This window comes from Gobius niger (genome assembly GCF_951799975.1).
Source record: "Gobius niger genome assembly, chromosome: 10".
Taxonomy (NCBI): domain Eukaryota; kingdom Metazoa; phylum Chordata; class Actinopteri; order Gobiiformes; family Gobiidae; genus Gobius; species Gobius niger.
Window position 1 is genome coordinate 22,721,862 of NC_136861.1, and position 14,065 is coordinate 22,735,926.

At 38.1% G+C, this 14,065-nt stretch overlaps 1 protein-coding gene and 1 long non-coding RNA gene across 2 annotated transcripts; both read right to left on the bottom strand.

Annotated features, from left to right (window-relative positions):
* Window positions 1-4,753: 4,753 nt before the first annotated feature.
* On the bottom strand, window positions 4,754-5,501 carry LOC306968690. The gene is made up of 3 exons (XR_013793272.1): window positions 5,419-5,501; window positions 5,264-5,339; window positions 4,754-5,173 (listed from the first exon to the last, which is right to left on the bottom strand). It is a non-coding gene; the product is annotated as an uncharacterized lncRNA (long non-coding RNA).
* Window positions 5,502-5,557: 56 nt separating this feature from the next.
* Window positions 5,558-13,820, bottom strand: LOC306969229 (nuclear GTPase SLIP-GC-like; the record flags this gene model as incomplete). The annotated part of the gene is made up of 18 exons (XM_079564828.1): window positions 13,742-13,820; window positions 13,418-13,530; window positions 13,304-13,342; window positions 12,178-12,211; window positions 11,991-12,086; window positions 11,829-11,925; window positions 9,655-9,871; window positions 8,954-9,211; window positions 8,052-8,243; window positions 7,808-7,980; window positions 7,504-7,588; window positions 6,918-7,011; window positions 6,677-6,798; window positions 6,398-6,574; window positions 6,171-6,325; window positions 5,944-6,061; window positions 5,772-5,880; window positions 5,558-5,706 (listed from the first exon to the last, which is right to left on the bottom strand). Exons 1-18 carry the CDS (start codon window positions 13,806-13,808, stop codon window positions 5,558-5,560), a joined length of 2,295 nt encoding a protein of 764 aa, XP_079420954.1. The 5' UTR covers window positions 13,809-13,820.
* Between the last annotated feature and the right edge of the window lie 245 nt (window positions 13,821-14,065).

The following is a 14,065-nucleotide window of genomic DNA, read 5'->3' on the forward strand; positions in this document are numbered from 1 at the left end:
CCCAGTCCTAACCAGGCCCGTCCCTGCTTAGCTTCAAAGTCGGTATGGGAAATAAACATGGCGGCGCCCAGGCGGCGGCCATTGAGATAGCGTTTTCTATAATAGATGAAACCATATTAAGAAAATGGTTCCTTTATAAAGGGTTCTTTCAGATTAACTTTATTTTTATTTTTATCATAGAACCTTTTGACTCCGCAAGGGTCCCATGTGCAGGGAATTATAGAAGCAAAAGGTTTTCAAATGGCCTTAATAGAACCTTTTGTATTTAATGAGGAAAACAAACTATGTTTATATGATCACTACATAAACATCAAAGGAGAAAAAGTCTGTTAGGTGATCACTTAAACTGACATTAAACCTCGGTCCATACCCCAGACCTGCACCAGTGGCTCTGACAGCGACACATGCTCCACCATGCAGGAGATTTCCTCTCCGGGCTTCGGGCTGTACTCCAGGTACGAGTGAATCTGGAAGCTCCAGTCTGCATCTGACAAGACCTCAGTGGAGGTTACAGCTGAGGTCACCTCCTGTCCATTCTGCAACCAAGTCATCTCAATGTCTTTTGGATAGAAGCTGTAAGCACTACATAACAGTTGTTGGAGCCATGTGTCACCACTAGGAGGTGCTGTGGTGATGCTCTACATATGGGGAGCCACACCTTAGTCACACAGGTGTTGGCAATCCAGAAGAGCACACAGTTTGTTGACCGCTTCACTGTGTGTGTTTTTAGCCCTTGTTTATGGAAGTAATGATTTGGATTTTATAATGAATTATTGAAACTTGACACTATTTTGAACCTAATAAAGCAGCTGTATTTTTGTACATTGGACTCTTCGGATTTGTATGGAAGTGCACAGTCAGCGCGTCACTTACTTTACCTGGATTTGCTGCCCTCATCGGTCTATGTGGAATTTAGCCGGAACATAAGTAAACAAACTTGGCTTTGGACATTCTAAGTGGCTGCCGCATGTACCTTCCGTGGGTCATTGGATTTAGAGGAGCAGAGGAGTTACCCGGGCCCTGTCTTCAATCAGCCTGCTGCTGGAGGGAGGCACACGGGTGTGGCCGGCTGTTTGGTGGTTGCAGAGTGAACGAAGGATCTTTCTCTACTGTGGTTCAAGCCAGGAAAGCTCAGCATCTGGGAGGTAGGCCATTGTTGCCCTACTTGCCCCTCACTGACTTTGTATACAGCGGAGCCAAGTTTCTCATAGAACTATGGCAACTATGAATGAGCATGAAGAAGACAAAGACATAATGCAACCAGCGCAAAGGAACACTATGCTTGCCGAAGGTGCACAGGAGCAGACTGTTCGACCTAAGGAAAAAAGGGCCATCAAATTGACTGCCAAAGCATATTCAGAGAAGCTTGAAAGGTTACAAAACAACAGAAAATCTAAGCTAAATCAGGCGGCTAATTTGAGAAAATGCATTCAAGAGCTTATTGAAAAGAACAGCCAACCTTCAGAGATGAAGAGTGTTTTTGACACATTTTTGGTTTTATGTGAAGATGTAACATCTATTCAGAATGCATTGATGGAAATGTTACCTGATATTGAAAAGGAGAAACATGACATATGGTTTAAAGCTAAAATGTTGTTCAATGATATGGTCATTTCTGATGTCAAAGCAGTTTTAGCTGGGTCCGATTTAGTAGTTTCTGATGATAAAAATATTGTAAACCTTGATAAAATTGATGCTGACGACAGTGCATCTAATGTGAGTAACCGGTCCAGCAATAAGAGCACATGTAGTCACTGCAGTACAGCGTCTTCTGCAAGAATTCAGGCAGAAGCTGAGAGAGCTGCGCTGCTTGAAGAAGCAAGGATTTTAAAGGAAAAACATACAATAGAAGAGCAAGAACTGCAGTTAAAAAAGAAAAAAGAGCAATTGGAAATAGATGCCAAATTAGCTGCCACTGCTGCCAAAATAGCAGTCTTTGAAGCTTATGAAGATGGGTCCAGAGTATCAGCTAATGTCATGAACTGTTACTTTGAAAGTCAACAAGTTAAGAAAGTAACCAAAGATCTTGACCCAAACGCTGAAGAATTCCAACCAATAAGAAATGAGCTTCATGAAAAAATAAATTGGTCTCCTTCTGTTTTGCGCCAAAGCTTTAGTTCACTCCCTGCAGTCGTACCTGAGACTCGGCTGGCACAAACTAAAGCTAAAATGATGCCCTCTAGTCAAAACAGTCAAGACATTTGCAGTTTACTTGAGAGGCAAAATGAAATCACTGCCTCTCTGGTGAGGCAGCAATTGCTACTGTCTTTACCAGCTAGAGATGTGCCAATTTTTGATGGTGACCCTTTACAGTATCTTTCTTTCTGCAGAGCATTTAAACATGGCGTAGAGGCAAGGGCCACAAAAGGGGACTGTTTGTATTATTTAGAGCAATTCACCTCTGGGCTCCCGAAAGAACTTGTGCGTAGCTGCTTGGAACCAGAGAGCGGCTTTGAACGTGCTAAACAATTATTACAGGAGAATTTTGGAGATGAGATCAGAATTGCCTGTGCATATATGGAGAAGATCTTCTGTTGGCCAACTATAAAGTCAGAGGACGTGGATGCTCTGCAGTCCTATGCACTTTTTCTACGTGCATGCTGTAACGTTATGATGGACTTGGACTATTTAAAGGACCTGGATGTTCCGACAAATATGAGAGCAGTTTTGACCAAATTACCATATAAACTCAGAGAGCGCTGGAGAAGTGTTGCATATGATATAATGGACTCAACAAACCAACGGGCCACATTTAAAGATCTTGTGGGATTCCTGGAGAAACATGTTAAGATTTTGTCTGATCCTTTATTTGGCCGTATTCAGGAATCATCATCTGGGTTTGGTGGAACTAGAGTTGTGAGTAGGACCAGGTCCCAGCTCAACACTGCCAGAGGGACATGTTTTGGTACTGCAGTTTCACCTCTGCCTGCACAGGACAGAGGTGCGGCAGAAAATGAAAATACTTTGTGTGTTTTCTGTTTAGAGGATCATCTGCTTGTCGAGTGTCTGCAGTTTAAAAGAAAAGGTCAAAAGGAAAAACTTGAATTTCTAAAGAACAAGGGGCTATGTTTTGGCTGCCTTGGTGCTGGGCACTTGAGGAGAGATTGTGATAATGTACCAACCTGTGAAATTTGTGGTAAATTTCATCATGTGGCACTGCACACTGACAGAACAGGTGACAAAGCTTGGGAGCAGTAAGTTGTGCCTTTCACTTTTAATGTTGCGACCTTACTGCTAAATGTGAATGTCATTATACTTGGAGTGAGAGCATGTATTCACTTAATGTTTGAAAACTGTTGTATTACTGAGACATGGCTCCTTAATTTCTTATTTGTATAATTTTTTTTTTTTTTCGGTTGTTGCTTAAGAACAATTATAGGGGCTGGAGTGTTGGAGCCATGTGTCACCACTAGGAGGTGCTGTGGTGATGCTCTACATATGGGGAGCCACCCCTTTGTCACACAGGTGTTGGCAATCCAGAAGAGCACATAGTTTGTTGACCGCTTCACTGTGTGTGTTTTTAGCCCTTGTTTATGGAAGTAATGATTTGGATTTTATAATGAATTATTGAAACTTGACACTATTTTGAATCTAATAAAGCAGCAGTATTTTTGTACATTGGACTCTTCGGATTTGTATGGAAGTGCACAGTCAGCGCGTCACTTACTTTACCTGGATTTGCTGCCCTCATCGGTCTATGTGGAATTTAGCCAGAACACCATGTGATAAACCCTCCATCACACCCAAGCACATTTTTGCGCTTTTTTCCCCCCTTGTTTTTTTTCTTTTTTTTTTTTACACATCATCTCATTCTAAACGGTCTTTGGGGAAAGAAAAAAAGCTTTTGTGTGGGCCGTTCACACAAAATGTGCACATAACTTGAGCAAACTGCAACTAAACCCAATAAAGGATCATTTTAAAAACTTTATTTTAAATGAAAGTTGGACTCTCCTCTCCTCATGCATATAAAAACAAAAATACTTAAAAAAAAAAAAATGTTTTTAACCTGTTCATTGCCAACTTTCTGTCATAAAGTTACTATTGTTCGTGGCCCAAAATGAAGTATTTTTTATATCTTTAATGTAAAATGGGAAACGTCTGGTCTGGTCGCTACAGCCCGGCGTCTATGAGAAATGACCCGCAGGATTTGTTTCTCAGTTAAAATGTATTTATGTAGAGTCAATTTTAGAAAAAAACACACTGGCATTGAGGGCCCTTTGACGCCATAGACCTCCATTGAAATCTCTATTTTTCAAACTGCTATAAGAGGGATTAAAACTGTAATTTCAAACTTCTGCATATTTTCTGAATCTGTAGCCTTCAAATTAACGCCCTGACAAAATGTTTTTCCATTTGTTAACTTATATGACAAAGAAAAGAATAGAAATATTCGAAAATAACAAACTGCATTACTCCATTGTTACAGAATCTTGCACTTTATTGTGTGAGTTTATGCATCGGAGTGGATTGTGGAAGTGTTTAGGCAGTATTGGAGTTTTTAGAATCATATTTGTATAAAAAGTAGAAAAATTACAGTAGTAAAAGTAGAATTCCAACATGACCAAAAAAAAGTAAAAATACACAGATGTAATTAAAAGCGATATAGGCTTGTGTTATGATCCAATAATATAAACTGCAAGAAAGACACAAACAAAAAAAGGGGCATGTGTTGCCTTTTGTGTCACTTTTCCATCTTCACACTAATCAAAGTATTACATTGCTATGAGTATTTGCCTATGACTATATAGTGCTGTTATGTATCAAACAAGTGAATATGCCTCTATAGTGCTCTAACATTGTCATAAACTATGATGATTTCTAGTTTCTTTTTCCATAATCAAATAAAGTACGGTATCTAATACGAATGAATAAAAAACATTCTACAATATTAAGAAAACATTTCATCTGTGAGAATTGGACAAAAACTATTGCATATTATATGCTGATATATGTGATGCACACACAGGTAATAAAAAAAAATCCATATTCACATATAAAAGTAAAAAAAAAAAAGCAATTGAAATTGCTGGTATATCGGAAAACAAGCTTGACCTGGAGCTCACTGTTGACCGATGAGTTTCAGATATGAACGTTGTGATCTGTTGGACTTGGGAAGGTTATGTTCGTCTCCCCTGTGTCCACTGAAGTCATGGATTAATCCACAAGATCAGGCCTGGGTTAAAATATTGTATTAACAGATTGTATATTGATATCCTACAATGCAACATTACTATCTATCTGTCCAGTAGCATGTTTTACTGACCAAGATAAATCTTCTTTATTCTGACCCGTCAACTCATCACAGTGTTTCTTCACCAACTCAAATTCAGTTCCAAAATCTTTAACAGGAACATTGTGGCAATTATTTTACAGTTTAGATCTACTATAAAAGATAGACATAAGGATGTCTGTTTTTACCTGGGATTGACCTGTCGTCTGATTTGAATGACAGCTCAACAGATTCCCACAGAGTGTCCCTCAGTTCTCTCTGGACATGGCCCTATTTCATCACAAATGTGTCCGTTAATGTGAGATAATGAGTCATAGAGAAGTTCTGTCAACTCAAACTTGCCATGAGCTCTTTCAGCTGGTTCATCACAACGTCTTTGGCGCGATCAAACATTGTGCCCTTTACATCATTGAGGTGCATCTCAACTGTACGTCTCATCTTTTCTAAACTGCCATCGCCGCTGATACCTGCGGCTTCTGAAAAAAAAAAGGTGTGGTATGTATATTACAAAACAAAAACAAAAACAAGTTGAATGACTCACCTGTGTAACATTCTTGCATTGTCTCCGTCACAGTCTCGGTCAGACTGCTGTAGATTATCTTTTTGCGATCACGAATGTGTTTGCAGAGTTTTGTCTTAATTTTTGCTTCCTAATAAAAGAAAACACATACAATTAGATTAAATAAGTTATTAATCCTGATCATATTATTAACCTCTGTCTTGAGAAATGTCAGCAGAAGTTCAAAATGCTTGTACTGTTGAACCAGTGTTGTCGTGTCCAGTGAAAATGCATGGATGGTTCCATAGAAAGGTCCACTTTTTGCATCGTTTCTGAAATTTAAAAAGACAAAACTCTGGCAATTATTAAAGGAATGCACTCAAATATGCACATTAAATATTATTTAAAAACATTATGGTTTTCTGATATATGAACACTTACGGAAAGGTTTTCCTGAATTCTTCGTCAATGTTGTCAGTCAGACAGTTTGATATTGCAGTGTTGAGGTTGATTTGTTTCTTCTTTGTTTTGTAAACACCTTTATTTTGTAAAACACACTTCAGCTGTTTGTGAAAACCACGACCGCTTTTACCTCGCTTTGAAATAAGAGGGAAAAAAAGATAAAGTAATCGTTGAAACACTACATGTTGATTGTGTCTTGTTCTTACGGGGTTTAGTATCTTTTTCAGGGCCACTTCACATGTTTTCTTAGACTGATCCACACCAGAGCGCAGGCATTTGTCAAACTCTACATGCACATCTTCCATGGCCTGTTTGACTTTTTGAAACTCACGCTCAGTCATTTCTTTCAGGTTTTCACAAACCACCGCAGTATGATCAGGCTCCTGAAACAGCAAATGATTCATACAAATGCTCCTTTGTGATAATCGGATAATATATTCGACATATAGCATATATGATGATAACTGAGAGAGCCACTTATGTACCACATTTCTCTGTTTTGCTCCTTGAATCAGTGACAGAATCCCAAAGGCTCCGGACACATAGTTCAGAGTTAGATCATGCTGGTCATTTAGTTGTTTAAGGAGTTCTTGAAGTTTGGGTATTTCTGTAACAGAATGCATAATACAGACAGATCTTAGTAGATGACAAAACAAGATACAGGGCAATGTGGGCACTTAAAGTACAGGGTAAGAATACACATGATGTGAAAGTATTTGTACTCACCAGTTTGATCATGTTGAAGATATTTTGGGTTTGATTTAAAAAACTCCCACGAGCTCACAGTAAATACTTCAAAGCAGTCGTCTTTGAATTGTTTCTACAGAATACATTTATCAAACAGTGTCTAGGCTTTATAATACAATACTCCACATTAGGGCTGAAACAACTATTACATTACTATTATTGTAATAGATAAATAGTTTTCTAGTAAACAGACTCAAATAGAGCAAAAATTACATGATCTTTTTACATTTTTGATGGAAACCTACTTTGTTTTTCGAGTTAGGGTATGTTGTGTTTTGTACATTGAAAACTTCATAAATGTCTGTGTTTCGTCCGATCAGAAGCAGAATTGGCACTAAAAGCCGCGAAAAACACTCTTTAAGTTTACTCCATCAACATGTCCTCAAGCAGTGCCACTATAGCTTGATGTGATAAAAAATATATATATACAATTTTCATACACCACTCATAGCCAAGCGATTAATCGATTAATCATTCCATTTTGTTTGTATAATTGTGAGGACAAAGGACATTTTAAACACGTCACAGACAGATGAAGGGGACATGGCAGAGTCAGTAAACTCACCAACTTCATATGGTTGAATTTATTCTTCAATAACTCTTTGGCTTTTGAGTTGTTTTGCAAAATCTTCTGCGAAACTTCCTCTGGACTTAAAAAACAAATCAGTTGCTGTTATTGTACAAGTCAGGCAGATTTACTGATGTCCATCAAAGTATCAATCAGCTGTTATAACAAAGATAACATCATGAAAAACAAAAGGCAGAGTGTAGTTCAAATTGGGGATGACATTTTCTTTATCACTCTCTTCTTTGCAGAACCAGAGCATATTTGTAAAAATGTATTACTGTGTAGACGAAGAAACACTCACGAGCCATCTTTATCCACACAGTCAGACTTAGTGCAGATGAAGTAAAGATTTTGGCATTCACCACCATTCCCCATGAGGCCACATGTGCTCTTCAGGATTTCCCAGGCATCTCTGTCGGCAGCTGGTCGATTCATTTCAGACACAATCCACACAGTGGAGCAATCGGAAACAACCTAAAACACATTTGCTTAGCACTAATTAAATTACTGATTTTTTAAACCTTCACCTAAGAGAAAATAATAACCTTTTTCCACATCTGATCCCTGCTCTTGTTACAGTCTCCGTTTCCAGGAAGATCCACTAAAGTGACGTGTTTAAGAAGGTCATTGTTTGGCACTCGCACAGTCACACACTTTACCAGGGGCCAGAAACACTTCCCATTGTTTCCCTCATCGGTTCTGGTGAATTTGAGAACTTTTGCTGACAGCTCTTTAGCCTGAAATAATTTGACAATGAATGAACACAGTTGTGCTGTACAATAATGCTTTAGACCAGTGGTTCTCAAACAGTACGTCCCATTTAAGAAAGTGATGTGAGTGAGTGCTTTATCTGTCATTGTGCAACCGCACAACAAAATTGTGTTCAGGTGTTAGTCCTGAGCCACTGTGACTGAGCCACGCTGACCTGACCAGCATGTTTTTGCTTTCCTCCTGCACAGCTCCCTCCGCTCCACAACAGTCTTTCACCATATTCTCCTTTGTCCCTTTCTTGTTTCCTGTAGCGCCTCTTGTGAAGTCTCCACTGTGTGGGAGGCTCTTGGTGCCTCTTCAGTGCTTCAAAAGAAGAAATTTTATAGGTCTCAAATGTCTTTAGCTAATGAGCTAGCTGTTTGTTTACTTTTAAAAAGCTGCTTTCTTCGGGACCATTATGGACTCTCTGCAGTAAAAAAAAATCTGCTGAACCTCACAAAAACACAGCAAAATTGTGCAAAAGTATCCATTAAAACAATGTGGAACACAGTAACCACAACTGCAGCTCGCTAGCATCACTAGACAGTTTAGACACATTTTAGTCAAATTCATGTTTGTGTTGGACCCCACTTAGACTCGCTTTAGTCCTGATTTGACCTTGATCTCGGCCTGGTAGCATCTGGAATGTCATTATACTTTGAGTTTGAGAACCACTGCTTTAGACTTAATTACTTACAGATTTCCCTTCCACAATCTTTCTTTGGGACTTAAGGAATTCAGGAATTTCTTTAAAATATTTAGCCTCTATGAGGCTTTCAGGAGATTTTTCTCTCCACTCATCTCCATATAGAGCAGTCATCTTTTCTTTATTGTCATCATCAACTTCTTTTTCATCATCTTTTTCTTCTCCTGGAAAATCACCAGTATTTTCTTCGTCTTTCATTTCTTCCTTTCCAAAAAGATTTTTCATATACCACAGCTCATCTTTCCAATCCTAAAAGATATTAATTAATATCAACATAGACATACACTTTACACAACAAGGGCAGCACAATTAAATGCAAATGAATCAAAATCACAGTTTTAATTGTTGCAATTAAGAAATCAAAAACAAATATTGCAATTATTTAGGTGAATACGAAGTCCTCTGAAAACTAAAAAAAGCCTGTCTCTACAAGGATTTATGCACAAATAACCCTGTAGTCTGAACCTCTACAAACATATCAAGAACTGCATGTGATTCTTCTATTAGTTTAGCAGTTCATTATTTAAGTTTAAGTGATGATGCTTATGGAGTCAATTTAAATATCTACTGTGAACAGAATCTTTACAACAAATCACAGATCACACTAATGCGTCAAAATTACTGTTTGTTTTTTTCCCTGTAAAATTGTGGAGCCCTGAACATGAGTAACGCAAACTATCAGCATATTTTACCTCTTTTGAGATAAACTCAATCTCGGCTTCATACTTTCTGTTCACTGTGTTTGCCTCCACTTTGATCATGACGGTGGTGCATGCCTGGAGACTTCCAGTGGGCAAAAGACCTTTCTCCTGAACAATAGCATTAATCAAAGAGCTTTTTCCTGCCCCAGTTTTACCAAAAACTCCAACCAGCTTCTTTTTATCTGTCTGCAAGTCCCAAATTTTGTTTCTGGAAAAAGAAATGAATTGGATACAGTTATTCATTTGGTCATATTTAGAATGTTATGTGTGACTGGGATCTGTAAGTTTGTCTACAAATTGGTACAATCAAAGCTTTTATTTTCTATCCGAGCGCTCCAAATCAAGTTACAAATTACATGCTACCCAAAAAATGAAATTGCATTTTGTATTTTAATTTAAAAAATTCTTGGTCAGGACACTGACCAATCGGACACTAATCTCTAATCTCAACGAGTTTTATCCTGGATAAATAAAGGACAATTTTTTTTTTATTTTTTTTTAAGTTATGGCGCTATTATTAATGGCACATTGTTGCATGTATATGTCATTCCAGACTAGTTTTGACCGTATTATTATTATCATTATTATTATTATTATTATTATTATTATCATCATTATTATCATTATCATTTGTAGCCCACAATTACATTATTAACCCTATGATTTCTCTCCTTTTCTTTACTGATTACAGCAATGGCTTTTACCACAATAAAAATGTTATTTTGTTCCAAAATATTGTCTCTGTCCCTTGTTCCTTATTATTATGAACACATGAAGGCACTGTCCTACAAAATACAATGAAGTAGGCCTATTGTAGTAAAATATACAGTTTTAATTTAATAAAATAACCCAAATAATAGTACATGTAAAGTAAGTTACATGAAATAAATACCGTTGTATATCTGTCTTTACCAGCAGAGGGCGCACTATTAAGGTGGATTCGCTTTTCACAGTAGATCTGTCTCAGCTCTGGCTCTGCAGCTATCCATTATTGGCAACTTCAGAACAGGGTGAGATGGAGAGTGAAGGGGTCCTCGGAGTGCAGGAGGAGGGACTGTTTTGGGGATTGTAATTGGGACTTTTGAGCAAATAGTAGTCTGAGTAGTTTGAGTTTGAGTAATATGAGGGAGCAGGTGCAGACCGAGAGGAGGCCTTGGGCAAGATAGATATTTGCACAAGGGATTAATGGCAATTAGTCATCTTGTGAACAACTAATTCTCTGTAAAATCTGTTGTCTTGTAATGTTGCATTGCTTTACTATCATGCTCAAAGGTTTACATACCCTGGCACTGGCAGAATTCTTGATTTTTTTCTCATAGTCAGTGGTTAAGCCATTTATGGTGAGTTTGCTCTTTTTAAATCATAATGAAAAAAGAAAGTACCAAAATGACCCTGATCAGAAGCTTTCACACCCCAGTTCCTAATACTGTGTGTTGCCCCCTTTAACATCAATAACAGCTTGGAATCTTTTGTGGTCGTTGTGGATGAGGTTCTTTTTCTGATGGTAAAGTGGCCCATTCTTCTTGGCAAAAAGCCTCCAGTTCCTGTAAAGTTCTGGGCTGTTTTTTTTGAACTGCACATTTGAGCTCTCCCCACAGTGGTTCAATGATATTAAGGTCAGGAGACTGAGATGGACAATAATGGGACCTTCACTTTATTCTGCTTGAGCCAGTGGCATCATTTAAACGCCTCCATATTTCACAGTAGGTATGGTGCACTTTTCATCATAGGCCTTCATCTTGTTGACAACAAAAAAGTGCACCATACCTATTGTATGTAAAAACTGAGGTATGTAAACTTTTGATCAGGGTCATTTTGGTGCTTTCTTTTTTCATCATGATTTAAAAATAGCAATCGTTTCACCACAAATGGCTTCACATGACCACTAACTGTGAGTGATTTGTGTTATCATAAATAATCTGCCAGTGAAATTTTGAGCTGTGTGACACACAGGAGATGTTGTGTGGCCTCTAATAAATGAGTCCGATTCTGATATGTCCGGGTCTATGCTTGTCACCGTTACGATAGTCTGACAAGAAAGACTCTTTTGCATTAATTTTCTATCTCCTTTTTCATTTAGTTGAGAATGCAGTAAGATAAGTGTTTGGGGAAAACACTACAATACAGCAGAAATGAATGATAACCATGGATGAAGTGAACTTTACCTTATAAAAGCATTGAGTTTGCTTTTGTTTGTATCACTACTCAGTCTGTCGTGAACTCCTCCCATGATGCCTTTCACTTTATTCAGTAGAATTTCATCTGTCCAAGAATAAGAGAGATGGATTAAAACTATAGGACTATAGAACAATGCAAATCAACTTTACCATAAAAAGATCCTGGTGTAATGTCACTTTGTCGTTTTATTTTTGCAGGGCTGTCCTTCTTAGGCTGTAGATCCAGCTTCCTTTTTAAAACATGTTCTGACACAAATCAATAATAAAAATACTTTGTTAAGGTTTAAAACTTTAAACTAGTAATAGTTTAATAGTCAGAAAATTGCTTTTCTTTTACCATTTTCACATGCTGTACTCGAAGAAGGCAAGACCTAAAAATAAACATTTGACTTTTACTATATATATCTTTGTGCAGGCTCTCAGTCGTCCAGGAAGTACTTGTTTCAGTGAAGCTTTAAATTGCCATCTAGCAAGTTGATTGAGTTGAGGACCGCTCAATTAATCAAGTCCAGTATTGTTGATGATTTAAAACTTGACTACTTTACTCTATGCAACACCACTCGTAGGCGGTGAAAAAAATTAGTAGTAATTTAGTGTTTACCCCGTGTCAGATTCAGTCTAAACTTGTGGTTTGTCCTTTGGTTGTGCACCGTTTGTGTGCTCTTTGTTTTTGAGTAATTGATCAAGTGTGTTTCTATTTCATTGCTTTTTTCTTTATAGGCTTAGCTCCTTGCTGGTACCCACTCCTGTCTTTGCCTAACCACACCTAATTACCCGGAAGCCCTATTTCTACCAGCCATGTCTATTCAACAATGTTTGTGTGAAACTGTCGACTCCACACTCCCAGCTTTATCTTCAATGTTGATTCTTCTGCTCCGAAGGAGATCCTGAAAAGGTGACTACACGCCAAAGACGGAGCACGGTCTCAAACCAGAATGTATTATTTTTAATAAAGTCTTAATTGCTCTTTCTGTTTCTGATTATTGACTTGGAGTGCGAGCACTTGATAACTATTGTTCTTGTAGAGCTGCAGTCGAGGCAGAGAACACTAACAGGCTGGAGCAGGAGATTCTATGCAATTTTGACATATTATTGGACCCTATAATCGGTCTGTAAAGTTATCGGATAATCAGTTATTATGTCATTGAGTAATTGCTGATCTTAATGTGCATCCCTCTCTATAGAGAAACCGTTTAAATAGTTGTGTTTGAGGTGGCTGTGATCAGGAAAGGGTGTGTGTCTATCCTTACATCAATTACTAGATTGGTTTGCAAATCAATTGATTATTTACATATGTATAATAATTTATTACACATTAATGCATATTTTTATTCATACATTTTCTCCTCGTCCCACAAGAAGCTATGTTTCCTTAGTTTCCAAAGTTCATTAGGTCAAACTATTACACACTCAGTCTCTTTATAGGCCTTTTCTACATCCAGCAAAGAAGCATCATATCTTACCTGTTCCACATCAGCCTCTTGTACACACATTTGTTGACTCTGCAAAGTATACATAGCATTGATAGCAATCGCTCATGTAAAACATGTTGTAATAAACATATAACAAATCTGTACCTTTAACTCTCCCAGGCGCTTTTTAAATTTTGCCCTTGGTCCTGCTTTTAGAATTATCTTATCAATGTCTTTATCCTCGAGGCAGAAAAAACATTCTTTGTCAACGTCTTCATCTGGAACCAAAGACATAATGTTCCTATTAGTGGTGGCATAGTAAGTAAATAAGTGAGTAATAGGTGAGTGAGTGAGTGAGTGAGTGAGTGAGTGAGTGAATGAGTGAGTGAGTGAGTGAGTGAGTGAGTGAGTGAGTGAGTGAGTGAGTGAGTGAGTGAGTGAGTGAGTGAGTGAGTGAGTGAGTGAGTGAGTGAGTGAGTGCTGCCATACCTCGAAATCTCTCTATCAAATTCGTTAAGCCCCATTCAGTCAATTTATTACGAACAAAATCATCCATGGTGGAAACACAGCGCTGAGAGAAGAAGACACATCATGTACAGTGAAAGGCGGGATTTGGAGAAGACTCGGTGACTGCACTGGGACGCACCCATAAGAGTCAAAGGGCTCAAAGAAATAGCCCATAGTAGTGCAACCAGGTCGGTCTGTCCAGGACTAGCCTTTGACTACATCTATATTGAGGCTTACTCAACAAACTAAGGTAGGTACATTTGTGATTTCAATAGCCTAATGTGTCCTATTGGCTGCCGTGTAAAC